The sequence below is a fragment of the Dipteris shenzhenensis genome, chromosome 2, assembly GCF_047967505.1.
Source record: "Dipteris shenzhenensis isolate YYH24624 ecotype China chromosome 2, Dip_SZ_1.0, whole genome shotgun sequence".
Taxonomy (NCBI): domain Eukaryota; kingdom Viridiplantae; phylum Streptophyta; class Polypodiopsida; order Gleicheniales; family Dipteridaceae; genus Dipteris; species Dipteris shenzhenensis.
This window is the reverse complement of record NC_141597.1, coordinates 22,745,175-22,761,240: the sequence shown is the minus strand read 5'-3', so window position 1 is coordinate 22,761,240 and position 16,066 is coordinate 22,745,175. Positions and strand designations below refer to the sequence as shown.

Below are 16,066 nucleotides of genomic sequence, written 5' to 3'. Positions count from 1 at the left end.
TTCTTATTGCTTCATGACCTACTTCTCCTTCTCTTTATCCTCTACCTCTCCTCCTATTGATTCTTCTACATCCCAACCCACTCATCATCTATAATAAGACAAGAAAGCAGCTAACTTCACTTGTTGTAATCTTTAACCTATTAACCATGAACAAGAGGGGGGCGAAAAGGGACACATGGCAGCTTAGAGAACAAGAGCTTGCCACGTGTCACAGAGAAGGAGCTCCTAGATGGAGGCTTTGAGAGTTGCGAGGAGATGAAAAGACAAGAGGCAAGCTTTGAGTGGGGAGGAGGTGGAAAGACAAGAGGCAACTTTGGGAGGAAGTAGGATCTGGAAAGTCAAGGCAATGAAGGGAGGAGATGGAAGGTCTCATAGCCTTGGGTTAAGGCTTAGCCAGAATTTCAAAAGCCAACATGCATCACGATGAAATGAAATCTTGAAGAGGAAGCTGATCAATGCATGTGCCCAAAGGAGTGTCGAGTGTTTAAAATGTGCATTTGTTTCGGCCTTGGCCATTTTTGAATTAATTTTTGATTGATCCATTTCCATGATTGTAGCAAAGTAGTAACGAGAACTCCATTAGATCTAAACAAGGAAGCAAATTGGATTCCTAACTCTAGCGTTGACGAAAGAAGCTAGCACGAAATCATTCAAGATCTAGGGGAGAATGAGGCCTACCTTGCGGCATTTAATTTATAAACCACCATTGCCAAATTATTGGAAACTTTTCCACTAAACTACTAGAATAATATCTAGAAGAATAGAGTCGCATTTATAGAAGGAGCTGAAGGGAGTGTTCATATGCGTGCTTTTCCACAAAAAATGCTTGATGTGCTCCGCCTAATGTTGAGATGATGGACCTCTTCAAATGCACAAAGTGGATCTCTTGCAATCTCTTGCATTACTCTTAAGCCACAACCAGTTATGAGACCATTCACATAAGAAACTGATCAGAGCATGACTCCTTGAAGCAAATGCCTTCTACTGGCTAGCTGAGGCAATATCCACCTTGAGATAGGGAGTGGTTGAGGATGGCCATGTATGTCTGCCCGTATAAAGCACAATCAGTACTCATACAAATTACTAGCTAACACTATCTAAATCCAGCCTCAAAACATCAACACTAGTTCGCATCATGTGTTAGATAGCAATACTTATAATACGATGATGATAACCTGACACTAATTGTCTATGGTGACTACTAGTTGACAGAACTATCATTGGCTACACTATTATCATTATAAAGACTGTTAGCTGGCATTACTATCACCACATTGATTAGTAGCTAGCAATACTAGTGCTATAGCGGCTACTAGGTAACACTAGTAGCACTACACTACATTGATTTTTTGCTAGCACTTAATAGTGTTGCAAGTTCGCATTGGTAGCACTACAATTATTACTACTTAACTAAAGTAGCATGACAAGGGCTACTACCTAGCACAACTAGCAATACAATGACTAGTACCTAGCACTATAGTGATTGCTAGTTAGTAGTACTTGCTACCATTGTAGTGATTGTTAGGTAGTGGTACTACAACACTATCTAAGGCGGATGCAACCTAAGTGAAAACATGACGAAGCACTAAACTATATACGCATAGACTTAAGTTCAATTAGGTTACAATATTTAGGCTTGTACTCATAAAGAGACTTGAGAGCTTGCATGATGATAGTACTTAAAATGGACCTCCCTTTTATAGGAGTGGATAAATACTTGCATATGCTTGCTCACATGTGGAATAACACCTCCATGCCATGTGGCAACATGCCCTTTCTTCATACCTTTGGCAGGTAGGCAGACTCCCCTCTTCAATAAAAGTGATGCTTGCCAGGACTTATTAAAGCTCAACTTCTATACAGTTTCCACAAAGTCATTGCTGGTTTCCTTTATAAACAAGGATTCACTGACTTGTACAAACTTTTCCATTATTGCTATTAGTCTTATTCCATTGTCTTGCTTCGCTCTTTTGTCTTTTCACTATGCAAAGGGGTGTTGTCAAATCTTCCACACACACACGCTTTTTTTCTAAATGGTAATTCACACACACACTCACACCATTTTCTGACAATCAAGCTCTATAATTGATGTTCCTTATAAGCCACCTTTTTTACAATTAAGTTCAAGAATGGATGTACTTTATAAGCCATCTTTTTACATAGCATTTAATGACTCGAAAAGCTCTTTGATTGTTATGGTCACAAATGATTTTCTTTTTCCAATAAAATGTTTTTTGTACATGGCATTCACCTATGTATTCATTATGTAGTTACAAAGCTATATCTCTATCAATGTAAATACATAGTCTATGAGGAATTGTCATAAATCATACAACAATGGCAAATATTTAGTTTTTCCCATTGTGACCAAAATTGCACTTACAGTAGTTTAGAAAATGGAAATCATAGGTTACATGGACATTTTGGTTAACCAAGAAAATATTTTTATTATGAAGATCTCACATGGTGACAAAATGGTGAAGCTTAACAACATACGTAGTCTAACTACATAGGCAGTCCTATGTAGGCCAACTAAAGTGTAGATTACAACTCCTTACAAGCCCTAGGTGTGGGGTTTTCACCAATAGTATTGCCTTCAAGGTTGCTAGCCTTCTTTGGCCTCATGTTAAGATGACTAAGGCAACTCTATATTCACCTAACCATGTGAAGATGATGTATTATCAAGCATATCCACGTTTGTACCACTACAACATCATCTCTAACTCAATAGAAATTATTGTTGTTAAGTAAATTTACTTGTGTACATTGAGAATAATGGACTTCAACTCTTGTTCCTATAGATTAGATCACTTTTTCCTTTTCTGTTTGCCTCATTGTAAAGGTTGATCTTGGTATAGACTTTGTTTCTACCTAACCCACTTGCTTCCAAAAGATACTTGCAACAATCATATCATTAAATGGGAAAATAGGGTTCAATAGTCTGCACTCATTTTGTTTAGGGTTATTAGGTGAGCAAAGGACATGTACAATCTAGAGTATGTGGGCACCAAGTTAAGCTTGTCAAAAGAAGGTCCAAATATGGGCATCACTCTACACCTTTACCTATCATGCAAAGGAAAGATAGGCACAATAATTTGCACTTGTTGGTTGACTTCTGTCCAAAACAATTCAAGGTATGATGCTTATGAGGCATTCACTAGATATAAGCCATGCGTTGGGCATCTTTGTATATTTGGTTGCATAGCATATGCCCACATATATGATGATCATCGCAAAAGGTTGGATGTCAAGTGATGTAAATGCATCATGGTTGGCTACAGTAAAAAGAGCAAAGCATATGAGTTGTATAACCCCATCAACCAAAAGATTATAATCTCTAGGGATGTAGTGTTTGACAAAGTATTAGAATGGAAAACATCAAATACGTAGGAGGTGGTCACATCGATTACTCAGTCACCAACTAAGGAGGTTGATGAAGAAGACCAAGAATTGCTAAAGGATTCCCCATAAGAGCAACAACTCACACAATTTACAAGAGAGACCAGGCCACTAGCAAAGTTCACATATGCTTAGAAAATAAGCGCATTCATGATTCAAACTCTCCCTCTACCAAGACCCCGAAGTACCCTGAGATTCTTGCAAGTGGTTCTTTGCTCTCATTGATGTCCAGTTCCTAACATCTGCAATACTACATCCCCACAAAGAAAGTGGAAGTGCATACTATGATAACATTAATGTGTTAGCAAATTGGAAAAGAGTTCAAAAAGTGGAAATAATGTTACCTATATATATCATTGTGTGCCAACCACGTGACTTGAGACCACGGCACTAAATGCACCCTTTAAGTTATGGATACACCTAGTTGGGGTTTTCAAATCCTTGACAACACTTTTCACATAGCTCTCTTCTTCTTTTTTCTACACCCATGATGCCTTTAGTACAATCACCTTGTGATATTGAAAATTTTCCACTAGAAGGCCCTTTTGGTTCCCATCACTTTTAAGTCCCTTTTGGTTCCTATCACTTTTAAGTCTCTTTTGGTTCCCATCCCTTTCAAGTCATATTGTGCTGTCATGCTATATCTATCCTCAATCATATAGTTCCATATACTTTTTGTGATATTTTGAATATATTCATTGGGTCCAATAGATATGTGACTTTCAGTAGAATATGGAAATACGGCATGCCAAGTGGAGGGATTAGGGTGCCAAAATCAAATCAAAGGCCACTCTGGATCTTTGATCTAATGACTAGAGGATCTAGTTTTGCAACATTAAAGGATGGATCCACTAGATGGCTCATAGGAAGAAACCTCATGTGCTTCTCATATACAATCTTTGAAATATTTAAGGAATGGCAACTATACAAACTATCTCCACACGATGGAGATGCATGGTATTCAAACACTTGGAGACCTATTAAAGTAATAACTCACACTAACAAAGTCTTGAGAATTGAAAGAAGAATGCAATCAATAATAAATTGATTTTTGTGAATTGACAAGAAGAGGATTTCTACACCTAAGCAATTGCACAAGCTGAGATAATTATGCATTGTCCACATACATCAAAATACAGTTGACTTGAAAATGGCATTGGCCCAAAGGCCTTGAAATGTCATAAACCCCCATGTCAGCACCAACATCAATGCCCCTTCTTTATGGTCACCATGGAGGAATATTGTAGATTGTGACTACCACTAGCCATCTGGACCAAGATGTGGGATGTCGCTCGAATGGATTAACACCATCCATATCCAATGCAAGATGCAAATGATTGGAGGATGTGGATCTTCGATAGGACTTGGACTTGGTAGCCTATAAGATTTTTCTTTCCAGAGAAAAAAACTTTCTATTAATACTTGAAAAAACAACCATACAAATCAGCATTCCCTAGGGCACTGATTGTGGAAAACATAGTAAGGAAAGCTGGCTAAAAAGGAACCAGCTTGTTTCTAGAGAACCCAAATCACTACCTAGGGAATCTCTAAAATAGGGGCTAACAACCAAGGAGGATGAGTGTACAATTAATGAGTGGAGCATGAAAATATAGAATATACTTGCAAGCCAAGCCTTATAGAAACACTTCCTCCTTTTGATAGTCACTCTAGATCCCAATTTCCCATACTCCCATGTGGGGCATAGGGTGATATCCTACAAGATGGCAACCAAAGTGGCCATAGGTGGAACTAAGTGCTCGCCCATCACCAGGCTACATCATGCAAACTAGATGCTCCCTGCCATGATGCTGCCCAATGTCTCTCACACACTCTCCTCCAGAGAGGGGAGGGGGTGACATTGGGTAGGTGGGTTTGCCTCATGTAGCTCAATCCTACAAATATTGTGTCCATGTATCTTGTAAGCTTGGGAGACCTAGTCGAGTGGGATAGCATGAACCCCCTCTATCAACCAAGCTACCATGGTCTAATCTAGATCCTTTGCACCTGAGCAACAATCCGAACATGTTCCAATAAATCCTTTGAGGATCTAAGATAGCTCCATAAGCAATGACGGATTGCCTCAAGGAATCTATCCGGGCAGTCGTGACACTGTCCATCCACATGCATTTGCTCCAGCCATGGGCCTATGGTAGAGCTCCATGGGCAAACAAACAAAAATAAGAGGCCTTCCACATTATAAGATCACCCTGAATCTAGATCTGACTACTCTTCTCAGTGTCTCTCCCTTGAAGGAGTCCATGCTATTGCTTCTAGTTGGAGACACCATCCTATAGGTGTCGTGTAACAGAAAAAATACCATTTCCTCCATGCACTTTGAGTGGCATACTCTAGACAGCCAAAGCCACTCTCCAAGATGGCCCTCTTAAAGCCAAAGGCACCCAAATGTGTGAAGGGTTAATGGACCACTCTTTGCCCAATCAACCCAATGGAGCAAATCTAGGCTCCTGTCCACATCGATGGGTCTCCCTCATATATGGTTGAAGGAGCCCTCCTAACCCAACTCTGATGAAACTGGCTTGGTCATTACGTCTAAACATAATTTTCAAGGGTACCCTATCCTAGAGGACTGACTGTTCTTGAGCTTCTAATATTTTGATGTGGATTTTCAGCCCAATTTTTTCTCTCCATCGTGGCAGCTTTGGCCCTGTGCTGCTAATACTTACTTGGTGCTTGAGCTTATTAAGTTTGTCTCTTACCACTTTACTTCCTTTATGGTTTCATTTCACTGTCTGCCATGCAACTTTGGCTTTGGTGTTCCTCATGCCATCCAATCCTACCCACAAGAAGTTGTGCACCAAGTGCCTGAGCTAACCCATGCTTCCTCTGTGAAAGCACCAACAAAAGCCTATGTGCCAATGTGACTTGGTTGGAAACCAAGGCCCTACTTGCTAATGAGAGTTTGGATAAGATCCAATAGAGAATCTTTTGCCACACACTCTATAGTACTAGGGCAATTTACTGCTCTCTTGAAATGTCCATGCCCACTTGGCAACCAAGGTATCTCACTGACTGCCCATGCAGAATCCACCTAAAACCAAGGGTAGCCTCCTATGAATCTTTTGGCACTTCTCTTTCACTATAGGAAGGTTGACTAGTTTGGTCCAGTTGCTCCTAGACCCACCCTCCACATAAAGGGCCGTATCATCTATGAACTCTAAATCCAACACCTCCTCCTTTCGAACAAGAAGCCTCATCTCGGTGAGGCCTATAGTTTGGGAGCATAAAAAGTAGCACAGTGCCATAGATATGAAAAGGAATAGAAAGGGGGCTAGAGGGTATCCTTGCCAGACCGAGCAAGACACCGATCAAGTGAGAGGAAAGGCCTCACCCTTGTGGTTGCTAATAAGCTTCAAACTAGAGAATCCTATGTACAAGGCTTAGAGTCCTTTGATCCATCTATTTGAGAAGATGGTGCCCTCCAAAAAAGACCACTCCCCCTTATCATAAGCCTTCCAAAAATGCAAGGGAAGGATTGTAAGAGGCTAAGACTCCTCCCTAGCTCAATCTAGCTCCTCCCAAAAGTGAAGATGTAGTCTAAGATACTACATTATTGAACAAACCTTATCTATATGTCATGAAGGGTATTGACTAGATGGGTCCACATCAGTTGCAAACTCAAGACCTTGGCCAAGATCTTTAGGCTAATCAGTCTCCACTAACAAACGATCAAACCGATATACCCCCTTCAGAATTAAAAAAACTCCAACCATGACTCAGAGACTTTGGAAGAGAACTTGATCCTGAAAGGCTCGACGAAGGAAAGTGTGGATGTTCCCTAGAAGCACTGAAGAAGGACGGTGGTAGTCCATTCTCTCTAGAATACTTATGTGGTAGGAGGGGCTTAAGAGCCTCCCAAAGCTCCTCATTGGTGAAAGGCTCCTCCACCTGCTTGCCTATACTCAGAGAGACCGCTGGAGGGACTTGGACCCAAATTGTGTCCTAAGTAGAAACAAGTACCAATTTTTGCAATATGGAACAAGAGATATGGTCACGTCAACTTCACAAGTCTAATGCACTTAAGAAATCAAAATATACTAGTTGTTGGCATTCATAAACTTCAGTAGTTGCTTTGGTAAGAGTAACCTTTGGAAGAATCAACTCTCAAGCAATAGGTACTCTTGGTTTAATACATAGATGTATGGGGTTATGCATAGATTTGCAGCATTAAGCATTAGTGGTTTAGTATACTACTTGACTTATATATGTATGGGGTTATGCATAGACTTGTTGCATTGAGCATTAGTGATTTAGTATACTGCTTGACTTTCATTGACGACTAAAACAAATATTATTGGGTCTACTTTTTGAAGGATAAATCTGAAGACTTCTCGAGATTTCACAGTTCAAATCCATGGTAGAGAACCCAACAGTATAAAAAAGTCCTTGGATCAAATAGAGGACGTTAAAACATGTTTTCAACATTAATGAGCTTTTGCAAAAGTAGTGGCATTTGAATGCAATTCACATGTGCAGATACTCCTACACAAAATGTAGTAGTTGAAGGAAGAATAGGACTTTTGCAAAGAGTGCTTGAGCAATGCTCACAGAGAAGCATCTTAGTATTGGGAAAAACCAATCCAGACTACAAACTACTCACTTCATCAGATTTTGACTAAACCGATTCAAGGTTTAACATCTGATGAGGCATTCACTGGATAGAAGCCACACTTTGGGCATATCCTATCAAGTAAAAGATCATAACCTTTGGAGATGTAGTGTTTGATGAAGAATAAGAATGGAAAACATCATACCAACTACTCAGTCACATACATAGAAGGTTGATGAATATTAGCAAGGATTGCGAAAGGATCCCTGAAAAGAGTAGCAACTCATACATTCTTCAAGAGAAAGCAAACCACCATCCAGGTTGACATATGCTCAAAAAGACAAGGCAATTCAAGTTGACAACACCAATTACCCACTCTTATGACTGCCACAAAAGAGGCAGTGTACTTTGAGGATGAAATTGACAAGCAAAATGGCAAACTACTATGAATTAAGAGATGGACACTTTGTACAAAAACGACACGGGAGTTATGTGACTTTCCACCAAGAAAGAAGATGGTTGCAAACAAGTAGGTTTACAAAGTCATGTACAAAGCCAGGCTGTGGAAAAAGCTTTTGCATGGCAATATGATTAGGATTATGATGAGACTTAAGCTTCATTGTAGCAACGATGTATTCCATAGGAAATGTGTACGATCTAGATGTTTATCAAAACCACTTTTGTCAATGGATACCTAGATGAGAAGTCTACATGGAACAACCCATCAAGGTTATGTTCAATAGGGAAAAGAGAACCAAGTTTGCCATCTCAAGAAAAGTCTTTACGACTTAAAGCAAGCACCCCAAAAGTTGATACAATAGGATTGACAAGTATTTTGCGAATTTGGGATACATCAATCAAGTGCAGATCATACACTCTACTACAGAGTTCACGAGGAAGACATTACCATTGCTCTTTTGTATGTAGATGATCAATAGTGATGGAAAACATTGAAAGCTTCGCGCAACAACTTTATTGTTTAGCAACATCTTAATGTGAAGAGGATACATATATAGTTTCAAATAACAATGAGCCAGTGTAGTAGGAGGGCATGGATAGCTTAGGAGTGAGCAACACTAGTAGGGAAAATAAGTTAGAGGTAGAGCTTGCTGCTCATGATGAGGGAGAGAAAGAGAGAGCAACAACTTTATTGTTTAGCAACATCTTAATATGAAGCGGATACATTTATAGTTTCAAATAACAATGAGGATACATATACAGTTTCAAATAACAATGAGGCATTGCAGTCTAAGGGAATGGATAGCTTAGGAGTAAGCAACACTAATAGGTAAAATAGGTTAGAGGCAGAGCTTGTTGCTCATGATGAGGAAATGATTAAGACAAGCTGCTGGCTCCCGTGAAGGACACAGAGATAAGTATTGATCCATCAATTATATTAAGAAGCATGTTGGAAAATGCAATTACGAAACCTTGAGCTGTAGTCACCACATTCCACTAAGCAAAATTAAGAAAAATACCGGTAAGAGAGAGAACCTTTTGCGGGTTCGCAGTGATGTCCTACAATCTTGTAGTATCTCAAGAACACATTATCAATAAAGAAAAATTCATTTTGTGCCTTGCAAAGAGAGAGAGAGAGAGAGAGAGAGAGAGAGAGAGAGCTCATGCCCATTTTGATACATATTGCATTCTTCAAGCATTCTTTGCATACATCACTATATGATGCTTATCATATGGGTAATATTTCTTACATCTTTTGAAAGTGTTTTCCCACTACTTCTAGCTGCCACACTTGGTGGTAGCGATTGTAAATTGTATTAATAAAAGTGGCTCACCCAAAAAACGTACGTGTGTGTGTGTGTGTGTGTGTGAGAGAGAGAGAGAGAGAGAGAGAGAGAGAGAGAGAGAGAGAGAGACCCTCCATTAAGCTTTTAAGACATTAGAATTCCACAATAGGAATATTGTAGTTCTAGAAAATGTTGAAATAATCCAGAGTTCTTTAGGCAACATAGGTAGGTGATCAAAGACTCAAAGACTTAAGAACATGATCAAAGACTCAAAGACTTATTAGTGGTCTATGAGGTACTAGACTAGGGCAACACATAAGACTTGCCTTTAATTGGCAAAGCATCGACACCCACACTAAATTGGACAATAATGCCATATGCACCTTCTTATTGGCTTGTGTGTACACACGGCTTTGCAACATTGTGCCAATAGGATTTCACTAAGTCTACAAGGGGGTATAGAAGGAGTTAGTGGTTTCTTGGCTTGAAGTCTTCATATAAGATATTGGGCTTAAGACATCAAAGTGTGCATGATGGAGCATGTGGTTAGTTGGCTCCAAGAGAATTCAAGAAAATTAAAGTTAAACCTAAAGTCACTTTTCACTGAACCTTTCACTTATGTTCTCTTTGTAGCAAGACAAAAAGGCAACGAGATCTTAAATGTAAGAGGGTAGTTGTAAAGCGATCTTAGATGTAAGAGGATCATAAGCCTACTCAATAAAGAAAGGTAATCCCATGGAAGCAAGAAGCCTTATAAGTGGTTGAATAATGTCATTGAAAGTTTTGTAACATGTGTCAAAGCCAACTCTACCAATCATTGAGAAGATTTCTCTTTCTAATGGTTCTCAATAAAAAATTATATGCACTCTTCATAAAGTCGTGTCTAGCATACAAGGTAGTGGGGCACCCTACAAGAGACACCTGCTAGTGGGAAGCGTGTTTGTTCGTACTTGTGTCATGTTCCCAAAAGCATCCTTGAAATGCTTTCAAAGATATAATTGTGTGTCTTGTCACTTGCATCTCTCTCTCTCTCTCTCTCTCTCTCTCTCTCTCTCTCTCTCTCTCTCATGCATACATGAAGATGCTTAGAGGCCACCACCAAACCCCACTTGTGAGGATGCACCTGCTCATGTGTAGCATCTTGTTAGACAGACCCTTGTTGCTAGCCCCTACTCCCTTACAAAACTTGAAAATTGGTTCACATGTGCAGTTGACGGCATGATGGCAGGGGCACTGTGGTGGAGATGACCAGATGTGATGGTAGCATTGCCACAAGCTGATTGAGAGACTGACACCTCACCCCTCCAAACCTTGATGGAACCCCTGGAAGCCCCAAACCATCTTTGTGAAGTGGGTGTAATAGGTGAAGAGGCTATGTGGTTTTTGTTATGGGCCACCCTTGAATTGGAAGCTACTCTAGGGAGCGTATGGAGAGGGTGTATGTGAAGTGGGTGTAATAGGTGAAGAGGCCATGTGGTGTTTCAATCTGGTAACAGTCCCATTGAATTCCACCCTTGTATCAAAAGTTGGTCTAGGGGGCATATGAAGAGGGCTCTTATTGGACACACCCTTACTATACATTATGCACTTTTTTTAAAAAAACACGCATTTACTTTTCATGCCTCACACACGCGCGCACGCTCTCTCTTTGTCTCTATCTCTGTCTCTGTCTCTATCTCTGTCTCTATCTCTGTCTCTCTCTGTCTCTCTTTGTCTCTCTCTCTTTCTCTCTCAAAAAGAGTCGTGGATGGTCTTCAATGGGCATACCCCATTACACACTAGCTTCCCATTTTGGGTTTAAAAAAATTGAGTGCCCACCCATGGGCACCCCCTTTACACCCGCTTAAAGGCTACCCAATAATGGTTTGTAATTTGTGGGACCTTGAACACCAAAGTGACTGGTAGATTTGAAGGGTGCCCAGCATTGGGTAGCCAAGCTTGGTTGCCCACAGAATAGCTTTTGAAGGGCAAGATGTGGAGTCCAGGTAGGACTGGAAGGTTTAGTCATGGGTGGTGTGTGTGTGTGTGTGTGCACGCGCAACGAGATGCCCGTCCCTTGCCACCTCCTATTGGTTCAATTGACTGCTGAGCGATGGGTGCCTCTCAGTGTGTAAATAGCTTGAGGAGTCTCTCTCTCTCTCTCTCTCTCTCTCACACACACACACACACACACACACACACACACACACACACACATTTTCTTTTTTTTGGGTCTCTCTCTTTCTCTCTCTCTCTCTCTCTCTCACACACACACACATACCTCTTTTTTTTTGGGGGGGGGATCGCTGATTCAAATTAATTAACGCAATTTACAATCTTTTCCACCAAGTGTCGTAGCTAAAAGCAGTGGGAAGAACCTTTCAAAAGATGTCACCTATATGATAAGCATCATATAGGGACGTATGCAAAGAATGTGCGAAGAAGGCATAGGTACTGAAAGGATGCCAGATGGTCCAATACGGCCGCTTGCACACACACATCTCTCTCTCTCACGAACACACACACATTCTATCTCTCTCTTTCTCTCTCTCTCTCTCACACACACACACACACTCTCTCTCTTCTCTCTCTCTCTCTCTCTCTCACACACACACACACTTACTTTTTAGCACTGCCTTCCAGGCAACACTATAGTTACACTTTTGTAAAAAAGTGTCCCACACACTTTCTTGCCAAGTGTCCCTCTTCCATTTTGGTTTAATATGTCTCTCTCTCTCTCTCTCTCACAGACACAGTGTGCCGGAACTTTCCTATGCAAGGGCGTCCATGAGAGGTGCTGCAAATTAATCATCCAATCAACTGGACAAGTGTTTTTCTTTGACAGAACCAATTGGAAGGAAGTGGTGACGAGTACTTGTACTCACTTGTTTATTTAGTGAAAATCACACACAGACGTACTTTTTGTTGTGTGAAGAAAACACACAAACACACAGAGTGTAGACTCTGTGTTGTTCGGGATACACTTTTACACGCTCTCTCGTGCTGGTGTTACAATTACCCTCGGGAGCTTCACAATTGAATTGCCCTTGCATCCAATCCATCTGTTCTGTTGATCATCTTCCCCATGGCTCAGTCCAACGGGGTGCTCCCTCCCGACTCTCCCCCTCTGCTCCGCCACCTCCTCGTTTCCCTTCTCGACTCGTCCGAGCAGCTCGTCTCCGTCGATTCCCTCGATGATAAAGTCGTCGGCATCATCATCGGTCCGCATTGGCTCCCTGTTCCCCTCGAGCATGCCATCTCTGCCATCTCCCAGCCCTTCGAGACCCTCCTTTCTGAGAACAAGGATATTGGCTTCGTCTTCGTTGCCGCAGATCGTGACCAGAACCTTATCGACACTTTGAGACGCTATGGGCAAACCAGTCAGATCGATGAACGGCTTGATGCCGAATGCTTCAGTGATGTCCTCAAAAAATTGCCGCAAGGTTGCCTGGCGGTGCCCCTTGAGGACTCTGAGGTTCGCGACAAGCTTGTTCGGCTCTACAGAGCTGGAATCTTCAGCCTGGCTTTTGTGGGAGCTGATGATCGACTACATACAAAGGATGGGTTTCGCACATTGGAGAAATGGGGGCCAGAGGCGTACCCTTTTGATGATGAGAGGATCGGGGATTTACAGAGAGCAGCCGAGGAGCGAGTGGCAAATCAAAACTTGGCAATCCTCTTAGTTCACGAGGAGCGAGATTATCTCATCTCAGCGAACGATGGAGAACAGGTACGAGAAGCAATGTGACGAGCTCCTCTGTGTTACCAGATCCCCAGGCTTTGCTCTATTTGTTGCCGAAATCTGTGTGAATTCCCAGTGCTTCCTCTTCAAAGGCTCTCCTTTTCTTCCAAGCGACACGCTTAAGCTCGCTTTTTTGCCAGGTCGAAGTCAAGGTCCTTGAAGGGAAAACTGTTGCTCTTTACTTTTCCGCGCATTGGTGCCCGCCCTGTCAGAAATCGACGCCCCTGCTTGCTGACATCTACAAGCAGCTGAAAGAAAAGAACGAGGATTTCGAGGTTGTATTTGTCTCCTCCGACGAAGATCAAACCTCGTTTGACAATTATTTTAACGGGATGCCCTGGCTTGCTGTCCCTTACTCAGATCTCAAGACAAGAAAGTTGCTGAATAACTGGTTCGAGGTGGAAGGTATACCCACCCTCATCATTTTGGACAAACGAGGAAAGACATTACAAACCCAGGGAATGGAAATTCTATATAAGTATGGAATTGAAGCATATCCATTTACTGCTGATACACTAGCAGTATTAAAGCAACAGGAAGAGGCCAAGCGTGCTTCTCAGACTCTTGAAACACTCCTTGTGACTAAGGATCGGGACTTCGTTAAATCTAAGAAGGAGCAAGAGGTAAGGCTGAAGTTGAGAAGATTTTTTGTAAGAGTTTTTCCCTACCAGACTCTTATCATCGAAAGTCATCTTGAAATCTGGTTTCCTTGTTGAACACATCCTTTGTGCTTCTGTAGGTGAAAGTTTCTTCTCTCAAGGGAAAGACAGTGGGCCTTTATTTCTCAGGGCATTGGTGCCCCCCCTGTCAGAAATTTACTCCTAAGTTGACGACTGAATATGAGGAGCTCAAGAAGAGGGGTGAGGAATTTGAGATTATTTTTATATCAAGTGATAGAGATGAGAGGGCTTGGAAGGATTATTATGGGACTATGCCCTGGCTTGCTCTACCATATAATGACGAGTCAGCCAAAATTCTTTCCCAATATTTTGACGTGCAAGGGATACCACAGTTGGTGATAATAGGCCCAGATGGTAAGACTGTTACAACTGATGGTCGTGGCTTGATAAACTCGCATGGAGCAGACGCTTTCCCTTTCACAACAGAACGTATTGCAGAGTTACAGAAGGGGCGTTGATGCACAATCTGACAGTGAGGAGGCAAAGGTATGAGTTACAATGTAGGCTGTAGAGCTCAGCAGTCTTACATGCAGAAATTGGCTTTCACAGGTTACATCTTTGTGCCTGTTGTTTGTAGCAGTATGCAATATCGCAGAAGCTGTAAAAATGAATTCATGTAGCTTAGTTACAATTGCGATTGCTTATAGATTCCCTGATGTGTTGAGAGACTAGTGGCCATAGCTTAAATGGAGGGGGAATACAACCGCTTCTTTCTTAACTGTATGTGCATCTTGGTATATGCATTGTAAAAGTTTTAAAGGTCGAATGCCAAATTTGTTCTTGCTCGGCATCTCTGTTAGTGCTATTTTTAAAGAACTTTTGCAATTTTGTTGTGCTGTATTATTTGATAAACATAAAGGATTAAGTTTGGAGGGGGAGTAAAGCTTACATGGTTTTTATTCAAGTTTTTTTCCTATATCTGCATTGGTTATATGGGACAATGTTTTGTTTCCATGCAGCATCACTGTATTATTGTCATACAGTTTATAGATAAAACATGTGGTTGAGATTTCTTCTCAATGTTAAGACTCTCCCTTAATGTTAAGGCACCCACATATCTAGTTGGATGAATTTCCTGGGGGGTGTGCCACTTTGTTCTCCTTTATGGGACAAAATTCCACAAGTCCCCTCCCCTTGTTGGTGGCCGTTGGTCATTTGGCAGGAGGCTCAGTTATCTCCTTGGTGGGTGGCTTTTTGGGTCATTGTTTGGCCTTGTCGGTTTGTGGTGGTGGTGATGGTTTGCTCCCTTAGGGCTTTGCTTTATCTTGTGCCTTTGGGGATGGCTCATCAGTGAATAATTCCTCCAGGAGGTCAGTTGGTTTGCTTGGTTGCTTGCTTGGCAGTTCTTTTGCCTCCACGTGCCTCCTCAATTTCTTAAGGTGGTCCTTGATATGCAAAGTCAAGTCAAGAGCTTCACCTAATTCACATGTCCTCTTCCTAGTGAACATGAAGGAGGGATACATTGTCTCCATCGATGAAAGCATTATTGAGAACATGCTGACCATCCTTGGAGAAAGTTTGGAGGCTTATTGTTTATAACATGCATGGAAGGAATGGGATCTCTTTATGATAAAATTTCTATGTGCATGTCACATTGCTGGTGGAATTGATGCAGAGAATGAAAAGGTTGAGTCCATGCCCACCCATTTTGAGTCTTGAAGAGCAAAAAGGAGGCCCTTTACAAACTTGGTTGCAACATGCTAAACACATTAAAAATTAAAAAACGATGACATGATAGATCACTTGCACGAAAGGACAACCAACAAACCAAAGCTATGATGGCTGAGCTGTTGGACAAAAGTCTATGTCCATGCGCTACGATAGATCATGTTTACTGTTTTTCCCAAAATTCATCTCACAGTCCATAATTCTTCTCTTCCAACGTTTATAGGGGTTCTCTCAATCCTTCTTCTTAATTTTAGCAGTCCCAATTAGCGGGTTCGCGACTTTCACC

At 41.4% G+C, this 16,066-nt stretch overlaps 1 protein-coding gene across 1 annotated transcript; it reads left to right on the top strand.

The window, feature by feature from the left end:
- The first annotated feature begins 12,701 nt into the window (after positions 1–12,701).
- LOC147904492 (putative nucleoredoxin 2) lies at positions 12,702–14,877 on the top strand. Its single transcript, XM_087386821.1, has 3 exons — positions 12,702–13,420; positions 13,573–14,055; positions 14,172–14,877. The coding sequence occupies exons 1-3, from the start codon at positions 12,776–12,778 to the stop codon at positions 14,568–14,570; spliced, it is 1,527 nt and encodes a 508-aa protein (XP_087242947.1). The 5' UTR covers positions 12,702–12,775; the 3' UTR covers positions 14,571–14,877.
- The last annotated feature ends 1,189 nt before the right edge of the window (positions 14,878–16,066 follow it).